Genomic DNA, 24,328 nt, shown 5'->3' with positions numbered 1-24,328 from the left:
CAACTGACAGGTGATTTCTGAGAACCGCAGAGGCAAATCTCCACAGCAATTACCCATTAACAACAAGGACACAATCAAAAACTGTAGATTACCACTTAAAATCACGCTCCTTGTGTGACAGGATATAATTATCAGGCAGGCAGCGGGATGCAGGCCGGGAATTAGATGAATCACATTAGTGTCCCTCTGGAAGCTAAATAGCAGTGTATAGGCTGGATTTAGCTTAATCAAGAGTCAAAACAGACAAGGTGCTGGGAGAGAAGTTATTAGACAGAATGATACGAGAAAAAAAATACACTGAAATACATGATACAGTTAGAGAAAATGAAAATAAGAAAAAATGGGCAGTGAAGGGAACATATGCAGGTAAATGCAGTGATAAGAAACTTTATGGCTCATTAACTCTGAAATGAATGTGTTTCAGCCCAATAAAACGAGGTTGTTCTGTGATAATGGGACTGTAAGGTACATTATAACACCCCGGACTGAGACAGCAACAAAGACGAGGGGTGGTGTAATTGCAGCTCTCTTGCTGCAAGCGTGCAGCCTTCAGCTTTTATGAATAATTACATGTAGAAGAAAACGAACTTCACAGAACGCCTGTTCAAAGAGAAATCGCTTGTTTTCTGAAAAGACAAAAATATTTTGTGTTAAACAGCTTCGGTGTTGAAACCATGTGTTGTAAAGTCTAGACAGTGAAAGGACCGAAACCTTTAATGAATTTGCCACCAAGTATTGCTTACTGGTCAACCATCCAAAGCAACAGACAGTAAATAAGGGAGGTGAGGAAGAGAGTGTGGGCAGGGTGGAGACAGGTACTGGAGAGATGATGTTGAATATGGAGCTGCAAGGCGGAAGGAAAAGAGGAAAATCACAGAGGAGCTTCATGGATTTTTATTCAATAATGTGAAATAAGACCTGCAGAGGGTTGGTGTGAAAGCAGATGATAGCAACAGTTGATCCAATGTGAAAATCCCTGAAGGGAGCAACTACGAGAAGAAGAATACTAATATACTGTGTACACATCAGTGAGTCACAAAAAAGACATATTTCTTTATTACAATAAGTGTGAGCTTCCAGTCATGGAAACAAACACCATCTGGAAGCCTGAAAAAACATAAAGAGATGTATTTAAATGATGGATGTAGCCATCACAACATCACCCACTGGTTTCGGGAATATGCATTTTGATGCCTCAGTGTCAGTTTTTTGGCTGCCACCATGTGGTTATTGTTTTATTGTTTTGATTTTTTTTTTTGTTTCTTGCTTCTTCTTTTTTTTTTGGCTTAGTTTGAACTAGAAGATACTACATTTGAGCACGAATGTTATGCAGGCTCAGAAATACACCTACCTGCTAATTAGTAACAGATTAATAAAATACCAAAATTCCACTCACAAAAACTGAAGCACAAACCTCATGCATGATCTATAGCACACGGCAAGTCATAGCATGTCTGACATTTACACTAAAACAGCACAAACACAGTTCAGTGACTTAAATTAGTGCAGATGCGGACTTGCAGACAGCAATCAGCTAGACGTACTTTTTTAGCACACTTGCCATGTCTAAGGATTTTGGGACTGAAGAGTAAAGAAGACATAAAGCTGTCTTTGCATCTTTTTTTTCTGTTATTTTTGATATGTTGTCTTTAAAGATGCTTTAGTCAGCACTGTGGAACAATCAAATTACTATGCAATCCCTTTAAACATACGTCTGCATATGAGTATGCAACTCTGCAAGCAAGATCTTAGCTATCAGAAGCTTTCTGTTTTCTGTTTGTAGTCTGTGTTATATTGCTCAATCGCATTTGTGCAGGCTTTATATTGTAGATTAAAAAAATTCCCTTGAAAAGCAAAAGGAGGAGAGTATTTGAAGAAATTCAATCTCAAAGCCTTCAGTTCTCATCTGAAGACAATTTCCCTTTTTATTTCCTGTTTGTAAATTTATCTACATTCACAAACACTGACGGGAACAGAAAACAGGAAGTCTTAGCCTGGATATCTACCGGCTTCACCGACAGATTATCAAGATGGTATTTGGTGAATTTCCAGATTGATTATTTTGTGCAGTGTCAACAAGGCAGAAAATCATCACTTTACTGTGCAGCTCTCTTAACCTCCTGAGAGCCTTTATCCTCATATAGGTTTTTCTCCATCTTATATTTCTACTTTGTTGAGCAGCGCTGGCTTTATTGTGTTATTCTGTAAAATAAACCAATTGTCTCCATATGCAAACACACTGTTAAAAAAAGAAGTGCGTAACAACTACATAATGAAGTAAAATCTTCCTGTTCAAAGATGAAGCAGAGTTTTTGCATGTAGCAGGTCCAGCTAATCTCACACAGCTTGGAGAGATTGAAACTGCGCCCCCAACATGAGGTCAGGTCACAGGAGGGTCAAGCTTTACAGAGCTCCAAACAATCAGTCAGCTGTCATTCATTTACAGCTAGCTCATAAACACATCAATTGCTGGTGGAGAGTGAATACTGAAATGTCCTTAGATGGCCAGAGAGATAGATAGAAATGACTGTTAATGCTGCTCTGTAAATACTGGACTTGTAAATAAGTAACATTTGATCCTGATAAGTTGATATGTTATTGCTGTCTTTACAGTCTATTTCAACCAGCAGTGGAAATAGCTCCAGGTACAAAAACCTACTGTGAACATGCATTTCAACTCAAAATGCACTCAGAAATGATTTGCAATGACAAACTAACAATACTCAGTTTTTCCTGTCCATTCCAGTATACGTGTGAGAAACTGGCTAAAGGTAAAAAATAAAGCCTTTTTTTCCTCAACAGAAAACATAAGTTCATTCAGCGTACATGATTATTACATTTCTATCCAGGATCCTCTAAAACTCTGACTGTTGACCACAGAGGCTATGCCGTTACAAGAAGAAGCCTTGTGGCACCTTAAATATATTTGTAAAATATAAAATACTAAAAACAGAGAGCTAACAGGGTTAGCTTGGCTTAAAAAACACAAGAAAAGTTTTAAGGCGTTGCTTCCAGTTGTTATGTTAAATTAAGCTTGCTGACCTCTGCATTTCAGTGCTATTGACCTTCTCATTCACTTTTTTTGAAGACTGCATTGTTGTGTGTAATGAGCATCCATGCTCTCCTGGTCATCGGGGCAGAAGTCCAAGTAGAGATGCCCAGACTGTCGTCTCATTGGCTGCCTCCTGCAGATTTTCTCTGGGGACAGCAAGATGTTAACAAGCCACCCCAAGACATTGAACAAACCACTGAACTACTTCTTAAATGTTAGTCTGCAAAATGATTACAATGAAACTGATTGGGTCTTTGACAGAGTCTACAGGCTATAATTTTCTGTGATTAAATCAATAATTTCACTTCGAAAAACTGGTTTGTAAAAAATCTTTCAATGAAATTTGAGATCCATTAATTAAAAACTGAGTAATCTGCCTCATTTCAAGTTGATGGCACTTTCTGTGGTGATGCAGCATTCACCGTCCATTGACAAACGATCATGCAGGTATGACATCAGCGACTCCCTAATTATTTTCATCCATGGATTGATGCCATCCGGGTGGAGCTCCATTCATTACCAAAGAATGTGCAATCAACTCAGGACTAATTTACCTACACAAGTCTCCTGCCGGGGAAGTATGTGGGTTTGTTTGTTTTAATTGTTTAATCATTTAAAAAGGTGCCAATTACACCTGCAGAGAAGTGCGTTTCCATCACGAGGAGCTGAGCTTTAATCACAACCCAATTGTTTTTGTTTTTTCAAAACCTCTCAGATCTCCTCACAGTAAAACTGACAAATTAATGCTGTTACCATATACACCAGCACTCTATTTGACAGAGATAAGCCTGTATTTATCTGAAACTTGATCTTTTTAACTTACTTTAATCTACAGGGATTAGAGTAAGTCACTAACACGCTTTATTATCACTGCATGTATTTTATGCATTGTATGTTGTGTATCCCCACAGCTCTGCAAATCACTACCTTACCATGGTGGAGAAGTTTGTGTATCCCAGGGATCCCAGGGGTTATGTTCACTGGGGGCTTTTGCCCCCCAGTAGGGACTCCCATGGCAAACTGGTCCTGTGGGAGGGCCCAGACAAAGATTGATTCAGAAGACCCCTATAAGTATACAAACAAGGGAACAGTTCAGCCTGCCCGGAAAATGTTTTGCCTTTGTTCTGCAAGAAGCTGATCGTTATACAAGGGCACAAAACCCTAAAAAGGATAAGAGGCTAAGCTGCTGGGTCATTACCAGAGTCTGTACAATAAAGATGGATGTAGCTTCTTGGAATGGAGAGTATAAAACATGGATGTGACCACCATTTTCATTTCTTGGAGCCACAACATACCTTATATGGGTGAAGAGCTGGTACATCAAATTGCCAGCTAAAGCTAGCAGGGTTGGTTTGCAAGAGACATTCATAAACTGTACTGTCACACATATTGGTCAACTAGTACTAAGTAACATATGCTCTAAAAGCCATCAAAAGGAAGAACACATCAAAGTCCCTGAGTTTAACATGGGAGCCTCAGTTTGAGGCGTCATGACCAGTGGGTTATGTCAAACTGGCCATCTTTTATATACAGTTTCATGACGACAGAACATAACGCATAGACATAGCCACTGTGACGCCGTTGGCCAAAGCCATCTTGGTTTTCTGGAGTCTAATGTCATATTTGAATGAGTTTTTCACCATATTTAGACGAGAGAGGGAGCACTAAGACTAAGACACAGATATTGGCTAATTAAACACATAGCACACCATATTATTTGGCAGATCACTGCAAATATAAGTTTTTCTGTCACGCCAATGTGATGCTGTGTATTGTTTAGCACCTCTGTTCCTGCATTTTTGCTAGGATGTGCTATACTGTACATCTTGGTCATCCACAATAAAAAAATACAGCTCTCATGCTGCAGTGTGTTAACGTGCCAACATATTTCTGCACTGCAGAGTGTACTGCAAAGCACAGATTCATCTAATCCTCACAATGACCTTGTATCTACTTCTTGTGCTTTTCTTCTGCAGTGAGTTACATTTTAATCAGCTGACCCTGAAGAGCAATTTCATAAAGCAAATTATTTTAACCGAGCGTTATAAAAAGTTATTTGAACTGAAACACTATACGTCTCTGTAGCCTGCCACCACTGCACCACCCTTATTGTCTTTCCTATTTCATTATGATTGTATCCGTCTCTATATATGAATGAGTGTGCTCTGGTGGCGAAATATGAGTCAGATGCATGTCGCCGTCTCAGGAAACTTGATTTTAATTTAGAGCCAGACTGACCCTGCAGCGAGTGAAACTCATTCAGAGGAACTGATTAGATTTTTACCAAATTTATTGCTGTTAGTCACGGAAATGCTCTTTTAATAAAACTCCCCCAAATCTCAGTTTATAAACTCAGGTGGTGTTTACCTGAAGACGGCAATATTAAGGTTTGGGAAATGCAGACTTTGAGCAGTTACAGTTTCTCATTCTCTAATTCTCTGCGGCTAGATGGCTTGACAACATATTTTTTTTCCTTTCTTTGTGTCTGAGTAAACACACAGCCCATCCTCAGAGACATTAGCAGCTTTGACAGGCTGCCTTCAAGTAATCTCGGGATGCTGGTACAGCTAATAAAAACAAGCGGTGCGTCCTAATGCAATTGCACACAAATAATTAAATAAAAACAGAGTGAAACTGGATTTTCCAGAGCAAAACAATTATATAGAAACTAGAAAAAGTTGATTACCCACAGCCTATTGTGAGTCTTTGTAGAGTCAAGGCAAATGGCTCAAAAGCGTCAGAACTCAAGGGAACCGAGGGCACAAACTGTGGATAGTCTTTATAAAACTGCCCATTGTGAGAAACAAGCTAAATTGCTCAGGCAAACTGCTTTGACTCTGTAGTTTCATTAAGACGTGCGGCGTCCATCAGTCGTTCCACTTCATGCAACACTGGCAATCTCAAGGCATCAATATAGGTAATATCGCGATTGGTTCTCCTATAATTTGTGAATATTCGCAAGTTTTACCAGACAACAAGCAATGACTGGCTGATTTCTGATTATTGTTACCTTCAGTTGAACATGAAGAGACACTGATATAGATCCATTTCTCACAGAGGCTAAAGGTAATGTTGTGTTTAAGCTTTTTGCTTTTTCAGAGACAGTCCCTCATCAACCTTCATTCTACTGCTTGTGCAGCTCTCTCTCTCTCTGCTTTTTTTTGTGTTACAATCACAAAAACAGCAAGCAGACCATCCCATTCTTTTTACAGAAAAGTCCATTAGTGTCTCTCTTGAACCTCTCCTTATTTCTTGGTCGATTGTATGAGTGGCCTTCTTCAAGGTTTCTTAAAGAGGAGGAAGAAAAGGTTGCTGCTGAACAAGCAACAAGGCAAGACTCTAGCTTTCCCATAAAGATGTGAAAAATTTACAGCTAATGCAAACGGCAGCTTTTCTTGTGTTTGATGCTGGAGAAAACACACAAAAGTTTCAAGTGTGAACTCCATTATCCAGCTCAGATTTCTACAGTTTAATACATCAGAGGAAAAATATATCAGACACAAAATATAGTCGCAGCTTGTATGACAAGAACAGCATTTCCATTTAAATGTTGCCCACCTTAAAAACGATGAGAAAAAAAAAGTCCCTTTCGAATACGACATGATTGCATTTTTAGACCTCTTGAGATTTTAGGCTTCAAGAATAACCACTCTGTTCAAGATTGAGGCTGATGCAACAGAAGCCAGTGTGATGTGTGAAACATGTTTATGGAAATTTATGGAAATGAATAACGGCCTCTTTCATTTTTCTGATGATTGCAAACAAGCCAAAGAGAGGGATTTCCTCACCGTTCACATCCTCACTGACCATCTGACACAATACTACAACCAAGCGGCCTCCAATGAATCACTTATTCGTTATGAGACATTTACACCATCCTGTTAAAAGAATGTATTTCATCGATTAAAAAAAGTCAGTAGAAATGTTTAGATCTACAGAAGTCATTCAATTAAAGTCTTCAAATATATGATCTGATTTTTTGAGGGTAGATGCAACTGGTAAAGCTCAGGATAACTAATGGCTCAATCACACTAGAGTAAAAGTAGGATAGCACCCTCTTGAGGTTTTTTGGTATCAGGCACTGATTACAAGTAGTTAAAGCATACAAAGGTGGAGGGTGTTCAATCATCAACCTCTTGGAAACCAATTTTGATTGCAAACCAGTTGCACAGGTTGCCTAATGGGAGGCAACTTGTCTCCAAAAAAATTGTGGTCCGACTCGGACTGACTGCAATAAGTCTCAGACAGACTGGTGAAGACTTACAAATAGTTGCAAGGTCTGCCTGCACCAATGGGAACAACTCATCTGTGAAGGCGATATTCCTACATAAAAGTCTCCATGTCATTTTGCAATCTTAGCTTTGATCTGCAGCAAACACATATCTATTTTTGGAGGAATTTGTGTTTCAAACCTATGAGTCTGATTGTAAGTATTTAATATGAATTTCTGTGCATGCAGATGGCAACGGATTTGCAATATTTTTCCCAAGTTATCACAGTTAACAGTGCTCGCTGCATTATCACAGATTCCATGTAATTGCCAGCCTAACCCCATTCAACAGACAGCAGAACGACTCGGTCTTATTCCCGTATTTAGTGCAACTGACCTAGCCAAGGCCTTCGAAGCAACGATTTCAAAGGCAGCAAAATCACAAGTTCATTCCAAACGGTAACAATGATTCTGGTTGTGCTGCTCTCTCAAACCGTTAAGATTAATGGTTTATGTCTTAGTGAGATTTTGTATTACATTATTACCTTAAATGTTACACAGCATAATATAATAAATGAAATATCTTTATTGGATAAAGCGAGGTTCAAAATTTGTATTTGATTTGTTAGATTTAAATCAAAGTTTTCTCAGAGGGGAGTATATCTTTTTTTAATCAGCTCATATATCAGACAACACTGACAGGAGAAACACATCTATATTCGCCATGGTCTAAGGAAAAAATGTGCAATTCACACTTTGTAAAAACCTTCAGGACAGAGACAGGACAGGAACTAGAAAGTTTTCTGAATTTAGATGAAGTATAACGTTCCATCAGTTTTACTGGAAATGAGAATTCAAATTTTAAGTTACAGAAAGAACATTCCTCTGATTATGTGACAGAGTGAGCCGTGTAGGAGTATGTTGTGCGACATAAGTTAGCACAACATGTAACGAGCAAAGACTTAAATCCACCAGTGTGTACCAACATCCTTTTTTTTTTTTTTTTTAGAATTGTTGTCGGTCAGTTAGTGAACTACAAACAAAGTGACAGACCGCACCTAAAGCTGTAACGCTGCATGAGCTCGACATGTGTGCAGAAAGGAGACCCGAAGAACTGAAGCAGAGCATCGATATAATAATACACTGACGTGTATCACATGAGACTGAACTGATCCAGTATCGCTGCACTGTTTAGCTGATGTTTAGGCAGATGTCCGACACATTATGGTACTCATGGTGCCTTGTTTCTCTGCGTCTCTACACTAATAATAATTTACTAAAACTATTTGCTAACACTAAACAATTCGCAGAATGCATGAGTGCCTTTAATACTTACTTAGATTTAATGTTCGGTTACATGTTTATTCATATGTTATATATATGTCATTATGCAAATAAAGAATTTTACTGCAAATAGGTAAATTGCATAAATGTCCTAAAGAACATAAAAATAAACACCTACATGTATGTTTTGGATTTATTTGCAGAGTGGCTTGAAAGAAGTCGAGTTATGGAAGCCAAATAGTCCAAATATGTTTCTCCCTGTGATATCTGCCTCATTTACATTCATGTCAGTAATCCAGTCAAGGAAAGAAAATCAATTCAAGAAACATTTATTTTCCACTTTTTTCTGTAAGAACATGATTTTTCACTTCTTGATGATGTAGACATTTTGTAACACACAGAAGACATCTAAAAAGGGAAACACGAGGAGGGGTTCATCCTGAACAAAAAGCACAAAGGATCATTTTTCAGCTCAAGCAGATAATCAGCCTTCAGTGTGGAATGATGGAGCTCTCAGGGGGTAGTGAGATGAAAATCTAACAGAGTCCCAAATCTAATTATTATTGACCTTTAGAACAAAGAGATTACTGGAGGTCAGGATGTACAGTCTCTCATTGGTCGCTCTGAAGCCCAGGATTGGTTTGTCGGAGTCCAGGCTGGCCACCTGTTGCTTGGCAACCTGTCCTACCTGACGGCCCTGCTTCCTGTTGAAGAGGACGGTCTCCACCGGCGAAGGCTGGCGGTAGATGAATGCACGGCGGAGACATTCGCACAGTGAAGCGTAGGAGAAGTTTGGAGCACAGGTGGCAAACTTCTTATCTCGTTTGGATGCCTGGACATAACCTGCAAAAATAAATAAATAAATAAGATCAGAGACATGCAGGGACAGTTTTTAACCTTCACTTTATACTGTCTCACTGAGATAAGGACACAGAGTGTTACTCTAGATAAGCTTGATTTATAGTCCTGTGTTCTGTGACAGCAGTACTCATACCTGCTTGGCAGCTAATTTGGTTTCCACAAGGATGAGCATCATTTTTAGGACAGAAGGACTCTAAAAGAAACTTTAAACTCACCAGTCCAGAAACATTAAGACTAAAAGCCACCACTTTAAAGTGTGGCGGGTCACATAGTGCAGCGTCTATGTGCGGGACAACAGTTGCCATAGGGGAGTTGACCGATGTGCTGACATTAGCTTAAAGTGATCTGATGGCATCTAACAGCAACCTCTGGAGCTGGAGCAAAATGCAGAATGGCTCTTTGAGGCTGGCTCCAAACACAAGTTGGCAAAAATATGAAACTCATATTCATCTTTATAGCAAATCGTTCTGTGCAAGAAGGATTTTTTAAATAACTTACTTATTAAATTTGATAAAAGTCTCAGGTTGCAGGCACTAGCTGTCTCTTCACCTCAATTAATTCAAGCCACTGAAGTGGACGTGTCAGCCATATCCATCCAATAAGTCCGTGCTTCAGATTAAGTGAAATTCTATTATTTAATTTATCTGTTAGTCATTTCTGTGATCTACAGAACTACATTAGACAACAGCTGCCTAAATGGGACGGTTGCCAGCTGGTGTAGCTCACGTGGGTCTTACAGGTTATTAAAACTGGCTCAGATGAACTGCTCACCTGGCATCATTTGTTAGTTTATGTTTAACATGCTCCATTTTATTTAAGTAAACATCCTGTGTCGACTTCCACATATAAACAGATATGTGTGTTTGTGCTGGACTTGGCTGATAACTAAGGTACAGTTATTGTTACACTGGTACAGTTTATAAGCGCAGCTTGCTAGGCTTCACCGATAACTTCCACGCTTTCATCTAAATATAGTCATGAGGAAAAGATGGCAGAAGTCATAAAGTAATAGTGGAGGCTTAAAAAGCCACAAGCCAGAGGGTGATGTCACAGTGGATATATCCTCCTTCTCTCTGTGGAGGAAACCAACTACTTAAACTCTAAGACAATATCTTTGTGATAGCATGATTGTTTCTGATTGTTGGAGTATTTCTCTACCTCAACAACTACTATCTGAAGAAGCGAGGAGCTGCTAGTGAGAGGAAAAGAAATCTTTTTTTTTTGGTCTTTCAGGCCTGGAAATAGCACAGGCGTGAAGTGCTGTAGAGTGCTGTGGCATGGTGTGTCGATATGTGGTTGGCCTAGCTGCTGCTGGCGTGGGCTTGAACATAGAGAATAACACACGCTGTTCCACAGTCATGCGTTTCTGACTTAATGCAACATTCTCAGTAAGAGGCACTTACATTTTGAAATAACTGAAGTAATTCAGAACCACGAAGGTTGTGAATAATCTGTACCGTTAATCATCTTATCTTTGAATCTCACAAATGGAAATTTTCCCCTTATGAGCCACACTCCCCAAACTACGGATAAAAAAAGATCACACATGGCATCTGAGATTGTTTTGAGTTTCTACACAGTACGTTTTTTTTCCTGTATTCAATGTAATTATTGTTAGGACACACAGGAGGGAAATGCAGCTCTTCTCCGTACCTGCTAGTCCAGGACTTGAAACTAATTTGTTACTGGATCAATCTACCTGCTACTACCCATAACCCTACTCTCTCCATCTAACAGCCAAGCGTAAAAAGGTTTTTGTTTTTCCTATGGCATAGTTTTGCTGCACAAAGCTCCAGGCGTGGATCCATATCACAGTATTGGGTGAGGAGAGGTTTAAAAATCTACCCTGGAGTAGCAATGACAAAAACACGGCTGAGGAAAAAAGCTAATTGCAGGACAAATAAGAACTCAAGCAAAGCTAAAATATTTCAGTCCCCCCAAACATTCCTCAGAGATCCATGTTTTTAGAAGGGTGTTCAATACAGAAAACAGACGTGTGATCAATGAGCCAGCGAATTCAATTAGCTAGAAAGAGAACGCACCATAGCAGCAAAGACATGTTCAGTTAATAGTTACAGATACTGAAAAGGTCTAAATAGATGTAACAGAAAGAAAAGAAATACTCACTGATTCGTTCATTATTTAAGTAATTTTTCAAATTACTGTAAATACAAAGAATTTTCCAGTTTCAGCCTCTTGAATATAAAATCAGAGACAATTAAAGATGCCACCTTTGATATTTGCCAATAAATCAATAAGTCAGTTAGTTTGGCAGTGATGCTTTAAATCATGTTAAAAGCTGAAACACTGACAAAGCTTTTCTTTTTTAAACTGGCGGCTGTCCAGGACAACAGCAAGGACAGGCTCCAAAACCCTGAACTGCATAAGTAGTTAAGAAAATGGATGGATGGACGGTTCACTTCTTAAGCTTTGAACGACGTAAGTCTTTGATCATTTGCTTTCACTGATCTGGAAATTGCATATTTGCCAAGGTCACTTCAAGAAGACCAAAGAGCTGGGCCAAAAGCATAAAAAAGTCATTCTTACTCATCTGATTTATAAAGGTGTTTATAAGTGTCGAGTCATTTTCATACTGGGAGATGTGCACAGGCCTGATTTGCACTCCCACAGTTTGCATTGGTCCGTGTAGCTGCACTAGCTATTACATCTGTCAGTGTGAAGCGCTGCAAAGACAAACAGCTATTTCAGCTGTGTCAATGAGTTTCTGCACCTGCAGCAAACCGGCTTTCATTAGCCATGTAAACCTGTAAAATCATCAATAGTAGCAACATCCTAACAATCAGAATCAAATACAGAAAATGCTAAATTCTTCATTGGAAAACACTTTACCTATATAAACTACATAAAGTAAAAAGACCACCCCATAGAAAGAAACGGTTGGATGTTAATGGGAGTTCATGATTATTCATAAATAACTGAGTTACTAAATGCCCCTCTAATTGCACCTACGGTTTCCATCCACCATCGTTTATTTTATCGTCTCATCACATCAGCCACATGACTCTAGAAATGTTAGACAATGCTGTAAAGTTTGATTTAGGTGAGTGTGTCTTATTGCTTATAAATACCAGGTTGCTCCAGTATGCCTTCTCATATGTACACACCATTTGTACATCTGCTCCCTGATATTAGTGACAGTGAGACTTTATTGTTCCTCTGCTGCTGAAAAACAAATTATCTTTCACTCTTGCAATCTGATGAGCCACTTCCTGCATGCCTAAGATTTCCCATCTGACACCACGGCAATTCAAAAATGCAAAACCAGCAATTTCTCTCCTGCAGCTCAACATTTGTCCTTAATAAAATTAGTTTGTGTAGTTGTGTTGTGTAGCAGAGCCTTAAGCAGCACAATCAATACTAAACACACTACAGGTTTATAGATTTCAAATCTCTTAATTAATCTCAAAAGTATTATCGAAGGATACATATCAAACACACACAGATATATGCAAGTTAAATATAAGAGGTTTTAAGAGCTTTAAAACACCAATCATGGAATGGAAGCACACATTAACCACACTGTGGTTTCATTATTGTGAAAATAAAAACAAAAACAGCACCGTTGCCCTCACTGTCCCAAGTTTAAATCACCTTCTACCTGACCAATAAGCATTTAGGGACACCAGCTTTAAACCAACAGGAGTGTCTGTTATTTTCAAGCTATTTGACAAAACCATTATCCATCTGCCCAAAGAAAAACAGCCTGAACAGGTGGGTCACACTACAAAGCAAGGCCATAACAATGCAGTGGTACTGCCTCGTTTACATGAATAGAGGGGCCATAAACTCCATCAATGCGTGCTGGAAATTCTTGTGGCGTTTTCATTTATAAAGACTATAAGACCCACATAGTTATAGCTACTATAATTATAGTTGTTATGGTTATAAGTAAAAGAGCCTGTGCCACCTTACTTAATAGTTCTTTTCTTCTCTTATTTTTGGCAATTGACAGTCAAATCATCTCTTTACTTTGCAGGAAAAGCCCTACCTCTGCAAACTGAAGTATTTAAGACGTTAAAAAACTTTTTAAGGACTCTTTCACATAAATATATTTAATGGTGGTGTGGCACAGTCATTTCTAGTATTACAAGGATGATCTCTGGTGCTCAAGCATCCACATTTTGAGTCCTGTTTCTCTCTGTGCCTTGTTGCGACTCATTGAGGTCATTTCCGAAAATATCACCAGGGATCCATCTGCAGTCCAAAATTGGATGATATACTCCAAACAGAAATGTGCTGTTTGGTAAGTGCACCTTCTTAACAAAAGAGAAATGAAGAAGTCACGGCTGTCAAAGTGCTTCAGGTGTCTGTTGTTTTAAGATGAGAAGAGACAGGTGAGGAGATAAATTACTCAGACCAAGAGACTGAAAGAGACGCAGCTCTGGAAACAGGCGCAATCTCAGCACATCGGTGAGTGTCTGAGCTAACAGACACAATACGATGCAGTCCTCACACTCAGAGCAGTTTAAAATGTTTATATGCAAAGCCGATAATCAGTCATGTCCCTAAATGATTTTCATAGATATTTTTGTGTCCCCGTTATCATTAACTACACTTTTAAAGCAGTCATTTAGTTGTCTATCCTCTGAAGTTGTGAAGCCGCAGGAGCAGCAGCAGTGTGATACTGGACTTAAATGTAAAGTTATTAGAGCGTGAAATTAATTATTCATCTTATGCTGTCTTTTTTTTTTAATCATAAAGATAGAGTTTTACATCAATTTGACATTTACTGGTACTCATACATCTTGGGATAAACTTTGCACTACAGACATAGTGGCGTAGCTTCTCTGCTAATACAGGTGATTTTTTTACAGAATAAAAGCGACTCTTTCTGCAAAAAGATATTTCTGTTTGGATTTGAAACAATAATATTTCCTCTAAGCCCTGACTGTAGTATCATTTCCTTTATTAACTATAAAGCCGAAGCTACTGGCTAGCCATCGTCCCAGTTTCTGCCTCTCACACACAGCTGGAGGTTGTTTTAATGTTAACAGGCCCGAGAAGCGCCTGGGAAACAACATTTATTCCTCTCGAGTGGCAAATGGCTGCAAACAGTGTTGGTTTGACAACATAACCATATTTGTTAGGTTTAAAAGGCGCTGTAGTGTGTTATCATGAAAGATGTGCTGAAAACCGGAAACTCAGCAACTGTTAAAGATTCACTGCAGCGCTATTGTATGAAGATTTAGTATATAAACTAAAAATGCAGGGACCTGTTTGCCTTCAGTTTCAAAGAATTTGTCTTTTTTCTGCTTTGAACCTAATACTGGTAAAACCAGGTTCTATTTTCACTTCCTCTCATCAACACCACTTTGTGTAAACTGAATAGTAAACAATTTATTAGGACCTAGCAAAGAATTTTATTTTGAATAACTATCAGTTGTTGGTTTTTTTCAGTGTCCGATCAAGGTAGAAAAATGGTTCCAAAACAACAGCTCAAGGTTTCACTTCTTAAATGTAGCCGGGCCACTGTTGTTAGACTTTCTAGTAAGACAAGGTCTGAGTTTAAAACTTGTTTCTGTTTATCGATTTGAAAAAAGGGGATGGCTTTAACAGTGTAATGTGTCGTTAACATGGAATAAATGATAAAAAAATGTAGATGTATATAAACATAAATAGCTAGTTTGTAAGAGTCCGACTGGAATTCTGTTCTATGTGGAAACGTCAGCTTCTGCCCATCTGTGGTTTCATTCTTGTGACCAGTTTTGATCCTGGAGATGATCTCAGGGTTTCAACCATGTCTGCTGGAGATCTTCACTAATGCTGGAAGCCCACTGGGTGAAGCCGCTGGACTGTGACTACAGCACATTTCAGAGGCAGATCTTTGCTCCACTAACAATGTGTTCCAAGTCTTATTTTTCTTTTTTCAGCAGATGAGGCAGGCAGAAAGTCAAACAGAGGAAAAATTTGAATATCTAGTCAATTCTCAAACTACAAAAACTCTTAAATGGTTAAAAAGGATGAGCACCAGTACAGTTTACTGATTGACCAAAAGCAGTGGCTCAAGTTCGAGTCCGACCTTCTGTCCCTTGCTGCATGTCTTCACCTGCTCTCTTTGCCCAAAATTAAACCTTTAAAAAAAAGGTTAAAAAGGAAACTTTGTTGCAGATGCAATGTAACAGACCTCAGTCCAGTGGCATAAATTAGGTTTCACTTTCGACTGAGACTCTGCAGATTTGTACGCAGGCAGCTAAAATCATCAAATCCTACCACATCTTATTGGATTCTTTTCCAGTGACTGGGGAATCCATGACAGATCTCAGAACTCATTTTTAGCCAATTTGCTTTATGACGTTGTTTATTGTCATACTGGAAGCCCCCAGACTGTGGCCATAAAGGGATGCAGCTGGTTAGCGACAGCACTCAGATAGGCTGTGGCTGGTGTTCAGCGTGACAAGAAAAGTTTCCTCGCCATCACAGAACTACTGACACCAGCAGTCTGGACTGCTGAGACAGGCAGGTTGGTTCAGAAAGGATTCATGCTGTCGAGGGGAAGTGACTACCATCTGCAGTCTGGGACAGAAATTCAGAAATACCAGATCAGGATGCGTTCTCTCCAGTATTTGTACAGTTTCTATGAGTCTGTGCTTCCTGTGGCCACAAATTTCTATTGTTTGCCAACAAGAATTGAGGTCTTCTTCTGCTTGCTCGGCCCATCTGTCTCCAGGCTTCAGTTCGGCACAGATGAAGAGTTTTCCTCTCATCTTCTCGTCAACAAAGCTTTCCTTTCAGCAGAACTGCCCCTTATATAATCCCACGTTAGCTCTACAGACTGTTGTGGCAAACAACAAATGAGCATTTTGGATCAGACCAGCCTGTCTACTACCAACAACCATGAGAGAACAGATGAGATTTACCTCCATTCAGATGTCTGATGTGAACATTAACCCCTGACCTTCATCTGCATTTTATGCATTACACTGTAGCCTCATAGGATAATTGTACAGGTGTTCCTTATGTGTTTGGGTTTAGTGGATCTATAATTGAGGGAAATTCACAGAGTAAGTGTTGTGACTTTAAACTCTTACCCAAAGCATTGAACGTGGCGATGTGCTCCCACATGTTACCGGGTTGATCAGGACGAGGCTGCCAAACGAGAGCGTCCACGTCATGTCGGAGGCAGAGGCACGGCATTTCGGATGGGTTCGCGTCAACCGTGAACAGGTACTGGTGACTCCCTAGATTCACCTGGAGACACACAAACATGAGGGTTTTATGTTGATGTCCCAAGAAAAACTAGTGTGTTGATCCTTGAGGTTGTAGAGGTTCAGCAGCAAAGACACGAAGCAGATAAAACAAAACATGAAATGCTATTCCCTGTATTTTGCATCTTAACTTGAGTTCAGCAGGTTTGTTAGTATTTGCCTCATATTAAATTCTGATAAATGTGCTTGTCCTAACTCTGTGTGGTTTGCTGCTATTCTATTCCAACTCCATTTGTTCTGGAGAGAAAACGACTGTTGTTATGACATAATCGCTTTTCGGCATCTGACTGTTCACACTGATTCCTCACTTGATGAAAACTGCCAACTTGTCTCAGAGGCTGTCAGGCGGCGTTGTCCTCCCCATCTCAATACACTTTTGACAAGCATTCAAAACGCTGCATAAACCAGCTCGTAAGCTGGTGGATGATTGTAGCAAACAATGACGAACCATTTAGGAAGCCGTCATCTCTCCTCTCTAAAACTCATTTTCTTGCCACTTGTGGTTGACTTGGAGTGTGAGGCTTTGGTACAGCCTCTGTGTGTGTTTATGTGGGGGAGGTGACTGATAACGATGCCACTGCCTGCCCTGTGACATGACTAGTGAATACGAAACAAACAGTGGAAATACAAATAAGTGTACCAAATTAAATTGACTTAAATCACAAGTTTGTGAGCTGCCAGAGGAGGACGAGTGCAGGTTTCATTAATTTAAAGGTTACTGAATGTGATCTCATTGATTAGTTCTCCCTCTTTACTTTGCCCATCCATAAGTAAAATCAGGTGTTCCTGTAACGTCAGCTCCTCCAAAGGTAAAACCAGATTTCTGATTCTTTCGACAGCCTTAGTTATAAGTGTTCCAACTGATTTTTAAAGCTAATCTCTTTTGTTGTTGTGCTGGTACGTAACTCAAATAAAATTTGAGTTTGATATTTGCCTAATAAATATCATAGTTTTTTTTTAATTTTAAAATGTCTTTTCTTGTTTTTTATTACACGTGGTTAAGCACTGTAGGCGAACCTGTTTTTGCCTGTTCTTAGCATGATTATTGTACATAAAACTACCTACGTGTGGCTGAGGAAAATAAAACCATTTTCAGAATACTAATATTCTGCTGCTTGTTTCCAGGAAAGGAAAACAAAAAACAAAAAAACAATCATAAGCCTTTTATTGCATTATTTTCACAAACACCTTTCTCTGCGGGGGGTTCAGGTCTCACCTTACAAGCTGTGGCAATTTAAACCCGGACAAAAAGTAAACAGAGTGACACTAAAAAGATTATAGAAATAGTGATTGTATTAGTATTGTATTGCATTTTGTATTGTATTCTACTTTAGCTTCTTCACAAAGCCTTTATTGAATAAGAAGGATTTAACTGAAGGGAGCAGTGGATTATCCTTCTGAATCCAGAATCACAATTCCTGCTAATTCCTGTATTAGCTTCAACACAGAGATATAATATTCACAACTGAGGGTGATAAAAAAAATGTAAAAGAACAGGTGGAGCTCTTAAAGAAACAGAGGACTTTTGTCTGTCAGTAGGAAAGGTTCAATCTAATGCAGCAACAGTATAGGACAGAATAAGGTGAATGTCTCACTGTCTCATCTTTTCTTCCTTCATCTTACGTCAGTTTTCCTGCATCTCCACAGAACGTGCACATAATAAAATGCATAAAAAAGGCATTAAGGCCACTGAATATGATTAAGAACCGGGAGTCGGTTAAGTTGCCACAATACATACTGCTTAAATGGGCCTAAAGAGAAGTGCTTTATGCATTCAGATCGTTTTTGTTTGAGATGCTCTTTGGAAAGGAGAAGTTTATATAGAATATATACAAGTATTCCAAGGCACTTACTTTCAAACAACATTTAAAATGCATTAGTTTTCATGTGTAATCTAAAAGAAACAACCTCCCTGATGAAGGCTTATAAACTGAATTCTGCATTTTTTAAGTTAAACATAACTTTTAAAAAATGGCCTGTATATTGCTACAGTGAAAATTACTCAAAAAGACACACTCTCCATTTTTATTGTTCTGATCAGTTCGAAGTGAGCAGGGTTCAGCTGATGTCATGCATGTATGCACCAATCAGGATCTTATGAATGAAAACACAATGAGAAATGTGTCTTTCAATGAAATAAATTAATAAAAAACCACCAGGAATGTCTTGTTTAATCCTTTGTTATTTCTAGGCTGAGGTATTGCCCTTTCATTTTATCATGATGTCACCATAGCTCTGCGAAAAGCCTTTAGTTGATCCAAAACTAAAGGGACAACAAAGACAAATCATATTTCTCCATTTAAGCTTCTTTTCATTAACTTCTTTTAAAATCCAGAATACAATATAAAACCCTTCTCCCTTAATGACCAAGCTCCATCATATCTTAAATATCTCATAGTACCATATTATGGCAACAGAGCAGAACTAAGCCTTCAGCTATCGGGCTCCGAACTAGAATCAGTTAGTTCGCCTTCCTGCAATGTCCACAAATGCCATTTTTGTCACATCTGCAAGCATAACTCAGTTACACAACAGGCCTCCTTTTGTGTCACTCCCAACTTTCTAATAGGAGACATGATTTTACTCCAAATCATGATCTTGTCCTTATCCAAGTAGTCATTGCCCACATTTAGTGTGTAACAAAACAAATGAAGAAGAAGCAAAAAAGCAAACCACGGTCTCCTGCTCGATATACATGCTATTTAAGACTAAAATGTTATCTCTTATAAGCAAATACCACTGCTGCCAGTGCATCAAAGGCACTGATCCCAAGGGAAACCTTGTGCATAATGGGGAGATGCAGGTTGCATCTGAAAACATTACATTATATTATGTGCCAGGATTAGAACATGTTGGTGGAAACACTATTTGGCATTAACATTTGGTCTTCTCTTTACAGCACCTCATACTTTTTCCTCTTTGTTCTTTTTTACCTGAACCATAACTGTACATAGAGGTAGTGCAGGTACTGTATCTTTTGGATGCAGAGCAACATGTTTTTGTTCTATAGTCACTCGCGCCTACAACCTGCCCAGTGTGGGTTTGTCATTGCACAATACTCATCTATTCATTCTGCTCTCTTTTCACTCCAAATAGTCGACAGCCACCCACCCTGTGGTTGGTTCTGTCAGAGATTTCATCCAGAAACCAATCCAGGCCTTTTCCCTCACACATACTGCTGCTTCCTTAACCCTTTGAGGTCTCAGTTGTCACGGTGATGACATCAACCCTAAACATAGGCAATCAAAATATGTAATTTTAGTTTTAATTTAATTGCTCTCCCAAGTTTTGGTTTATTCTTAAGGTTGAAAACATCCAGTTCAGAGACCTTTGATCTGTATCTCAGCGCTCAATCACTGCTTTTAACTTCAAGAGAAAGACCATGACATGGTTAAAAAGCTGCATAAATAAGCCAGTCTGTGAGTTAAGACATTTTTAGGTATATTATATAGCGGTTGCATAATACATGCACAATGCAAGGTACTGCCACTGAGGCTGTATAGAAAAGTACTTAATAATTACTCATACCTGCTAACAAGGAAAAAAAAACTGTCAGTAAAAGCTGTTTTATTTTTAATCAAATGGTTTATAGATGATGACAGGAAGTGGGAACTTGGTATTGCAGAAAAGGGAAAAAAATGCATCTGTATGCAGGGGCCAGATGTCTGTTATAACAGCTGAAATGCCAACTCCCTCTCATCACTGCTGCCGTCACGCTCTTAGAAGGCTGCTGCTCACTCGCCTTTACAGAGAGAGGACAAAGCGTTGTTTACTTACACTCTAATCGGCCCGAGACGCTCAATTTTATCTTTTAAAAACCATCCAAGTGTTTTGTTTGACAGCAAGGGAGCCAGCTGCACCAAAGGACAGTCAAATATGACCTTCAGTTATAACCAGAGTGTAAAATCAAAGCTTTTTTTAGGAAATTGCATATCATAAATGTGTGACTCTACCTCCACCTGAGGAGGCTGGGATGTCTCTCCCAGTGATTGTGCGTGTTTGTGTTGTAATACCCATTGATCAAAAACCCCCAAAAAACAAACTGCAGTTCAGGGAAGCTCTTTGTGCTCTGCAATTGTCAGATGACTAGTTTGTGGAATCACACCTGTCCTGGTCGACAATGCAACACCTGAACAGATGCCAGCTTCACACCACATTTGTATATTCACACTGAAATGAAGCACCTCTACACTGCCTCTCGGGCCAATTGAAATAAAAAAAAGTTAAGTTTTGTAGCTGTTTCACAAGAGCTACAAAACAACTGGACTTTGAAACCAGTTCTTTATTTAAAGGATTTCTTCTTCTTTCAGCTGCTCCCTTTAGGGGTCACAGCAAATAATCTGCCACTAATCTCACCCCATCCTTAGTGCCGTCTTCAGCCACACCAGCCCTCTCCATGTCCTCCTTCACTACTTCAGTGAAGCTCCTCTTTTCCTCCTGCCTGGCAGTTCCATCTTCAGCATCCTTTGTCCAAGATATCGACTATCCCTCCTCCGCACATGACCAAACCATCTAAGCCTTGCCTCTTTAACTCTTTAACTGACCATACATTTACACTCCTACCTTTCCTTTTCTCTCCTACCTTCTAACATGCCTTCCCCTGCTCCACTTCCTTTGTCTTTGGCTAGCAGTAGCACAATTTCCACCAGCACCCTGTTGCCCTTTCTTACATAACCCTCCTAAGTTATCCAGGGGCTATTATTCCCCATCCCCTTCCCACAAAGGACAATAGACACAAAAAAGAAAGAGTAGTTAAGTTAAATAAAATATATCAGTCTTCTAGATAATCTGAATAAATAACTACATTCACAATTAAAAGAGCTAACTTGCTAGTTGGACCATAAGGGATTTTTTTGTGTAATTTTGTCTCTATGCTGCAATAGTGGAATTGAAGTAAAACAATCAATATGTGATTAAAGTGCAGACTTTCAGCTTCAATTCAAGGGGTTTAACAAAAGCAGTGCCCTGCTGTTCACCAATTGCAATCTCACATTTTCAGAGGCTCACATGTAATTGGACAGACTAGTACTATTTTAAATATAAGGACTGTTTTTATTACTTGGATAAAAAAAACGTTTGCAGACAATGGCTGGCTGAATTCTGGATCTCATGGACATCATCAAATGCCGTGCTTCCTTCTTGATATGTTCTACTAGGTCTTGTTTGTGAGTCTCTCTGCATTTGGTGACGAGGATGGACAAAATTTGAAATGATTATATTATAAGGACAGGTCCAGTTGACTTGTTCAGAAATAAAGTGAGATGGTTTGGACATGTGCAGAGGAGGGACAGGCGATGTTAAATATGGAGCAGTCAAGTAAGCAGAAAAGAAAAAGACCACAAATGAGATTCATGGATGTATTGAAGAAGGACGTGCAGAGGGCTGGTGTGACAGAGGAGGATGATGGGGATAGAGGCAGATGATCTGCTGTGACAACCCTTAAAGAGACCAACTATAAGAAGAACAACTGAGGAGCATTTTCAGGCTGAGAACAGGTGACTTACTTGGTCAGCGATTTCCCCATTTCTGTAATGAAAATACACGAAAATACAACGTACACAATCGTTCTTGATTGTAGACCTTGAGAATGACACACCTGTCTTTCTGAGAGTGTTCCTAACTTGATTAGATGTTGTGAAGGTGTTTTTGTAAACCATGGAAATGATTTTATCATCATGCACTTTGTTTGATTTGGTCACTCCCAAAGTTTTTGCTCTCCATCTCATAGATTTAATTTTGTTTTGTCAGCCTAATGATGGCCTCCTTCACTTAAACTGGCATCTTTTTGGACCATACATTAGGAGTTCCAGTGAACACCTACTATATACAAGTTCAACACTTGGAATCAACAGAAGATATTTGCTGAATTTGTAACAAATAAGAACTGTGTTAGTGTTCAGAAGAAAGAATTTTTACAAGTCTAACAAATAATAAATTAAACTGCACAACCAGTACCAGTCTAAATGAAAGGATTAGAAGATCAGAACAATATGAATTTCCCATTGTGTCTTAGATAAGACAGATCTCTCCTTTAATTATTTATTTATTGTTTGTAAATTATAAGTCATAACGGTTCTGGCAGAATTTGCTTAAAATCATTAAATCTAAGTTGCCTTTGATGTAATAGCTGAGGAACCAAGATAATATATCATAAATAGCAGTGCGGTAGTCTGTTTCACAATGTCATCATTGTTTTGTCTCATCATAAATGCAGTACACTCCCTTTCTAATGAGAACTGGCTTCTGTCTCTCCTTAAAAGCCCATGTTTGCAATCAGTGACTGTGATGTTGACTAAAATAGGATTTTTTTCTAAGATTTGACCACATGACCTGGCAGTCATTGCCGGGATGTTAACATATAGTAATTTGCAGAAATTTGCTCGTTTCTGAACATTTTAGCAATCTTATACTAACCCCAACAGGGTTAAACTGAGTTCCCTTCCAGACATAAAGTCATAACAGTATGACATTCAAAGGTCGGACTGTTAGTAATAACTCTACCTCATCCAAGCAGGAAATTGCTGGCAAATTTAACAGCAACAAAGAGCGTAGAAGAGCGTAGAAGAGCTCTGAACAGGCGAAGTGCTGATAGACTGCCATCAACAAACAGAAAACTTTTTCACAAGAAAGAAATCAGTGTTTTTGTTTTGTCTGAGCAAAGCTCTTATAAAGCTCTGTCTGCAAAACACCCATTCTCAGAACATTCAAATATATCTTATAACTTAAATGTCTGAAAACGTTTCAATCCAATTATCATTTTCTGGTAACAAATGATATCATAAAAAACTTTCTGATCCTGCTGCACAGCCTAAATGATGCTGAGATAAGCACGGCTGTAAAATCCATTACAGGTGTCCTAAGTAGATGTGACTCACAGCCTCCCTCTGAGGAAAGCACACAAAAACCTTTCTTCATCTTTTTCAGGTGGGATCAGAACCGCAGACAAACACACAGTCAAAGGTGGCAAATTAATAGGAGGAGCCCAAATTTTAAGCTAAAAGGCTTTCTGAAAAAGGTCAGGTATCCTAGTGGGCAGGCAGGCAGCTGAAGCATTAAGGTGGATAAAATGAGGTACGGAGCCAAAGAATGGAAAAGTAAGGCTTCCTGGATGAAATCCTGTACACAGACACGCTCACGCATCCATGTACACACACACACACGCACACACACACACACACACACACACACACACACACACAGACTTAGCCTTCCTTCAAAAGACTGATGGAACAGAAACAACTACAATCAAACTTATTTAAGAGCTGCAGGTTGCCTGTTTGTACTATTTGCAGAGTAAATGAAGGGAGAAACATTAAAGGGCTTTTATTCCTATTTAGCCCTTCATCACAGTCTGAGCAGAAACACTGTACTGGACACTCAATAGTTGTTATTAGGCTTTCATCAAATAATGAAAGGCTTCATTTTTACTGAGTTTTTGTGACGGGGAATTTTTCATTATGAACACAGGAATTATTTTCCCCAAACGAAACACAGAAAAGTGAAAAAGGAACATCAGTGGCGGATGTACTGTGGTCTAATATTCACACATGAATAGAGCTTTTGCAGTCGGCTATATACAGTATCTGGGCTGGTGGAAGACAAACATCCAGTTATGCTCCTTCAGAAGTGAGGTTGAAACTGCTGCTTTTACAAACACGTCATCGAGTGGAGTGTGCAATAGGATGTTGTTGTTTT

The 24,328-nt window shown here is 39.0% G+C and overlaps 1 protein-coding gene across 1 annotated transcript in view; it reads right to left on the bottom strand.

The window, feature by feature from the left end:
• Nucleotides 1-8,714: 8,714 nt before the first annotated feature.
• Nucleotides 8,715-24,328, bottom strand: part of nudcd1 (NudC domain containing 1) — a 54,232-nt gene continuing 38,618 nt past the window's right edge. The window contains exons 9-10 of the mRNA XM_065471734.1: nucleotides 16,457-16,616; nucleotides 8,715-9,389 (exon numbers count right to left, since the gene is read on the bottom strand). Coding sequence (XP_065327806.1) covers nucleotides 9,100-9,389; nucleotides 16,457-16,616 — 450 coding nt within the window. The 3' untranslated portion in view covers nucleotides 8,715-9,099. The remainder of the gene's footprint in view (nucleotides 9,390-16,456; nucleotides 16,617-24,328) is intronic.

This window comes from Pelmatolapia mariae, linkage group LG22 (genome assembly GCF_036321145.2).
Source record: "Pelmatolapia mariae isolate MD_Pm_ZW linkage group LG22, Pm_UMD_F_2, whole genome shotgun sequence".
In the NCBI taxonomy this organism is placed as follows: Eukaryota; Metazoa; Chordata; class Actinopteri; order Cichliformes; family Cichlidae; genus Pelmatolapia; species Pelmatolapia mariae.
This window is presented reverse-complemented; position numbering and strand designations above follow the sequence as displayed.